This window comes from Arachis ipaensis, chromosome B07 (assembly GCF_000816755.2).
Source record: "Arachis ipaensis cultivar K30076 chromosome B07, Araip1.1, whole genome shotgun sequence".
NCBI lineage: Eukaryota > Viridiplantae > Streptophyta > Magnoliopsida > Fabales > Fabaceae > Arachis > Arachis ipaensis.
The window spans coordinates 109,270,640-109,276,904 of record NC_029791.2 but is presented as its reverse complement, the minus strand read 5'-3'; the positions used below and the strand labels follow the sequence as shown (position 1 = coordinate 109,276,904).

General features: G+C 33.5%; 1 protein-coding gene and 1 pseudogene across 1 annotated transcript; both read left to right on the top strand.

Moving 5' to 3' along the window:
• LOC107607615 lies at window positions 265-1,845 on the top strand. Its single transcript, XM_016309544.1, has 4 exons — window positions 265-840; window positions 916-1,116; window positions 1,219-1,402; window positions 1,502-1,845. The coding sequence occupies exons 1-4, from the start codon at window positions 265-267 to the stop codon at window positions 1,843-1,845; spliced, it is 1,305 nt and encodes a 434-aa protein (XP_016165030.1).
• LOC107607614 lies at window positions 2,217-4,407 on the top strand (annotated as a pseudogene).

Here is a 6,265-nt window from a genome sequence, read left to right as displayed (position 1 = left end):
GTTGTTAAATACATCTGAATAACAAAATTTAAAAAAAATAAAATCAAACAACATCACAATATTATACAGTATAACAAAGTTAAAAAAATGATTGAAACATCACTTAAATATTTGATAGTTACTTATCTCTTTTTTATGATGACCATTATAATGGAAGTAATTCTTTGTATTTATAATCAACAAAAAACTATTTTTTTAGTTGTTACAAAATTCATCATTTTCTGATTTTCATTATGAATGTAACCAAATATATGTTAATTTAATATGAGTACAGAAATTAGACAAAATGTTCGAGCATCCCATAATTGTGCTCGAAATTTTCAAGAGGATGCAACAATAATTCGAACTCCGCTACCAATCCCAAGGACATGTCATTACTGTAGCGCACGTCTATTTCACCATGAGACGTTTGAGATGTGCTATAATAGGGGAAAAGTCTCTCTTTCCCGAGTAAATGCTCCTCAGGAATTGCTTGAAATCTTCCTGGACCCCTCTGCAGAAGGAAACCATTTTAGAAAACATATTCGTGGATACAATCATGTATTTTCCTTCACTTCGTGTGGTGTGAACATAGACGAACAACTGGCTATAACAGATCGTGGTATATATACATTTTGTGCTCAAGGCTCAATATATCACAGTATAGGGAGATTTTATCCGGATCAGGGCACGCGGCCATGGTTTTTGCAACTGTACATATATGATACTGAACACGAGTTACAGAATAGGATGCTTGAGAACACACAACTACATGAAATATTGGTTTTCAAGTTACAACAATTGCTACACTGGTATAATCCTTTTCTCCATGTGTTTCGCCAGCTTGTACAACGGTCAGATGTACATGAGTGTAGTTTGGTCATTAGAGAGCGACCTGCTAATTAGCCACAATATAGTCTTCCAACTGCGTCGCAGGTAGCAGCTATAATTGTTGGTGATGACGTTGAAACAATGATTCATGAGCGAGATATTAAGGTGCAAACTCATGCTGGTAGCCTACGAAGGATTCAGGAATTTGTTGGCTATTACGATCCACTACAATATCCTCTTCTTTTTCCATTTGGAACTCATGGATGGGATATCAATACCCGAACATATAATAGCTATATGCTCCAGGTACAAATCCTCATTTCCTACGCAGTATAGACTTCAATAAAATTCTACCAAAAAATTGTTCAATGTATCTAATCTTTTTTGCAAATTCTTAAAAATTTGTAGATTCGCCCCGATGATCATTCCACCGTATTGCAAGCAGGGCGACTACTACAACAATATGTTGTTGATAACTATGTGAAAATTGAAACCGGAAAGTTAAGATGGGTTCGAACTAGACAGAAGAAATTACGGGCTGAATTATACCAAGGCTTACAAGATGCTTTGCACACAGGAAAAACTAATGCAGGTAAATATTATTGTATCTAATTGCTACTTCGTAAATTATTAAGAATTACCCAAAATAATTATTAAAACTAATAATATTTCTCTATATATTTGTCTTCAGAAAATGTTGGAAGAAAAAGAACAATATTACCATCGTCGTTCATTGGTAGCCGTCGCGACATGACCCAACGATATGAAGATGGAATGGCGATTGTTCTTAAAGAGGGCAAGCCAGATATTTTTCTCACAATGACATGTAATCTATCTTGGACTGAAATAACTTCAGAACTCAACCCAGTTCAAACTCCACAAGATCGTCCAGATCTAACAACAAGAATTTTTCGAGCCAAAATTGAACAGCTGAAAGAGGATGTAATTACTAAGGGTGTCTTGGGAAAGGTGAAGAGCTATATTTATGCCACTGGGTTTCAAAAAGAGGGTTGCCACATGTACATATGTTGCTAATCTTAGAAAACAATGACAAGTTAATTGACCCGGAGCATTATGATAGTTTGGTACGTGTAGAGATACCATCTAAAGAAGTAGAACCACACCTACATGATGCAGTTCTAAAAGATATGATTCATGGTCCTTGCGGTACACTTGATCAATCTTCACCCTGCATGAAAAATGGCCAATGTAAACGCAACTACCCAAAAGAGTTCGCAGCAGAAACACGAAGAGGTGACAACTCATATCCACAATATAGGCGACGATTCGACACTCCAGTACCAATTAACCAAAATATCATAGTTGACAATAGATGGGTAGTTCTGTACAACCCTTGGCTACTACTAAAGTATGATTGCCATATTAATGTTGAGATATATAGTAGCATGAAAATATTGCTACAAGGGTTCAGACCGGGTTGCAATGGAAGTTCACAACGGTTCTAATGTTGATGAGGTCCAACAGTTTTTTGATGCAAGATGGATTGTTGCTCTAGAGGCATGTTGGAGAATATTTAAATTTAACATTTACCGAATGTATCCATCAGTGGAAAGGTTACAAATTCATTTGCCAAATTAACATCAAGTGAGCTTCTATGATCACCAAACCATTCCTGAAATACTTAATGATGATTATTTCTCTAGAACAATGCTCACTGAGTTCTTTGCCCTAAATCGTAAGGAGGACCAACAATCTAGGCATCTTCTGTACAGGAAAATTCCAGAGTATTACACTTGGCATAACAAGGAAAAGGAATGGTGTCGGCGCAAGACACATAGGAGATCCATCGGTCGAATTTATACTGTATCACCTTCAGAAGGAGAAAAATTCTATTTACGTATTCTGTTATCTAATGTCAGAGGACGAATCAGTTGGGATGACTTGCTAACAGTGAATGGGGTCCAATATTCGTCCTTCAAACAATCTACTCAACACCGAGGATTGTTAGAGAGTGACAATAGCATCCGTGCGTGTTTGGTTGAGGCTTCTGTTTTACGATTACCATATGCTTTATGAAGGTTGTTTGCAACCATCTTAATATTTTGTGAGCCTACAGATGTAAGAAGCTTATTCGATGAATTTTTTTCATATATGGTGGATGATTATCCATTAACCAGTACCACAATAGCCTTAGAGTTAACAAATCGGCTACTCAGGGATATAAATGATATACTCCTTCAGCACGGAAAACAGATTACACAATACGATTTGCCAACTCTAACTCATGAAAATGACAATGACAACTCGATACCCAGAGTTATCCAGGAAGAACTGTCTGTCGAAGTACCCCGGGAAGACCTGTGTTCCGTAGCAAGATTGAATAATGAACAATCTAAAGCTTTCAAGTGCATTATGAATACAATTGATCGAAGAGAAAGTGGAGTGTTCTTTGTTGATGGGCCAGGAGGATCAGGCAAAATATTTCTTTACAGAGCTATAATTGCAGAATTGAGAAATAAGGGTCATATTGTCTTGGTAACTGCATCATCAGGAATAGCCGCAACATTATTGCCTGGGGGTCGAACAGCTCATTCTAGGTTTAAGATCCCAATTAATGCAGAACCATCATCCATTTGCAACATAAGCAAACAATCAGATTTTGCAAAGCTGATTAGACAAACAACGGCAATCATCTGGGATGAAGCACCTATGACAAATAAAGAATCGGTGCAATCATTAGACCACACTCTGAGAGATATATTAGCAAACGATATGCCATTTGGAGGAAAAGTGATGGTGATGGGAGGAGATTTTCGCCAAGTACTGCCTGTCGTACCGAAAGGTAGTAAGTCACAAATGATTTCAGCTTCTATAGTTAAGTCTCATTTATGGGCTTCCATTAAAATTCTCCATTTGTGACAAAATATGCAATCTTCTAATGATCATGTTTTTGCTGAGTATCTTATGCGCATTGGTGATGGAATTGAGCCCACCATACATGAGGACTTTGTATGGATACAAGAAAATATGGCAATTCCTTGGGAGGGTGAAACATCGTTACACAAGTTAATAGAAGAAATATTTCCAAACTTACAATCTCATGGGTGGGACGCTTCTTACATGGTAGAAAGGGCAATATTGACGCCAAAAAATCATGATGTGCAACAGCTTAATGATATAATTATCAACCAGTTTCCAAGAGAAGAACGAAATTTAGTCTCATTTGATGAGGTAGAAGGAGATGCTAATAATTTATATCAACAAGAATACTTTAACTCAGTTTCTACAGGCGAGTTGCCATCTCATGTGTTGAAGGTAAAAAGAGGTGCACCTTTGATGTTATTGAGAAACATAAACCCTAAGGACGGCTTATGCAATGGTACAAGGTTACTATATTGTGGAACTTTTCAAAACATGTTAGACGTAAAAATTTTAACCGGTCATCACTGTGGAAAAAGAGCTTTCTTGCCTCGGATAAAACACAAAATAACAGAAAATTCAGGACTGCCTTTTATACTTATTCGGAAGTAATTTCCTGTAAGGTTGAGTTTTGCAATAACAATAAACAAATAACAAGGACAGACCATTCTTAAAGTAGGAATCTATCTCCCTAAACATGTATTTAGCCATGGCTAATTATATGTTGCTCTGTCTCGAAGTATTTCTCAGTCAACTACAAAAATTTTAGTCAAAAAAAGAAAAATAGATGGAATAAGTGGAGAATTTACCAGAAATGTAGTTTTCAAAGAAATATTGTTACCTTCACCACAGGTAATTTATGTTCTTAGTAAGTGTGTGTAGTTATTTCTTGGTACAATTCAGTCTACATATAATTTTAATCTTTAAATCTTTTTCATTGATATAGATATTTTTGTATACAAACTTCAATTTATTGACGACTAACAACTTATATTTTTTTTAATAGACAATTTGATTTCAAAGGAGCTCATCAATATATGCTAGGAGATAAAGACAATGAACTTGAACATTTGTTTTACGCAACAGGTACGTACTAATTATCATTAACTAAGACATACTAGATATACTAGAAATATATTAACAAATATCAATTACAGAAAGAAGGATTCCAAAATCTCTGGAGTGCATGGAAAGATGAGCAAGCAATTGCATCAATCAAACCAATAGACAATAAAGTAATTTTTTAAATTAATTACTGTCAAAATTGCATTCAATATACATACTTCTATTTCTATGTTAGTAATCATAATCATATGTTATCTAATAGGTTCATTCCCTTCAAATTTATTCTATTGGTTGGGGAGGAATGGTTAAAACAGACAAGACCCAATTCTGGAAGATGATAAAAAAGGAAATACTGCTCCAACAACATACAAGGTAACGCAATCATCGTAATCAGAATGTTATTGATATGCCTATTATCTATCCCCTTCTATGTTCTTCTTTTACTATTAAAAAATGAAGGAAAAAAGTATATGCCTAAAATATTAAAAGGTTACTCTGAGATTGTAACGGATATTATGTTTCCCATGTTAAATAAAGTTACAAAAAATAATTTTAAACTAATTAATGATAATAAATTAAACATTTTTTTTCAGCAACAAACTCATAGGAGCGAAACCAACTAATGTTAGTAAAGAACAACATTGCAGGTACCTATCATTAGATTAAGAAACCGCACAAAATAGAGGTAATATCAGATAATTATAGATTTGAATGCTCTACAGAGGGTTTAATGGCTTCTTTTGTTGTGCATGTGTAGGAAATCCAACCTCAAACAAGAAATTTTAATTTTGCAGGTTTTATTTTTTTTATTGTTAACTTTTCGTTCAAATATAATGAAATTTGTATTGGCATATGGTATATTTGATTGATTTTTAAATTTTGTAGTTCTTCAAGGCTCAAGAATTTATTGATAAGGAGATGTATGAGGAATTGTTAAAGATTTTTTCGCGGTACAAATTCGGAAATTACTTTAGATTTATCTTAACGTTTTTACTTATAGTTTGATCTATAATCACCAAAAAAAAGACATAATTATTTTTCTTCTTTACACTTTTTGTAGGCACAAGAAAGATTCTTCAAATACAGATCCGTACTTTGGCTTATCACTTAAAAAAAGTCCCTAAACAAAGAAAAAAATGACTTTTAAATATGACTCATTTTTTGTAAACAATCGTATTTTTCTATTTATTTTTATGACTTTGAGTTAGATAGAAGAAGATAAAATATTATTGTAATAATTATTTTATGAATTATGTTATTTGTAGATTTGTAGATAGGTGATATATGTGTTCATTATAATTAAATCATTTTCATATTGTTATTGTTTATAGATAGGTAATATATGATTATTTTAATTTGAACATTTTTATATTATCATTGATTATTCTATATTATTATTTTTATGTTATTCGAATTTAAAATTTTAAAATTCATTAAAATAATTAACTTTAAATCCCATAAAAAAACGGCTAATATATATAATCGCCGAATTGTCCGTGCTGCGACAAGT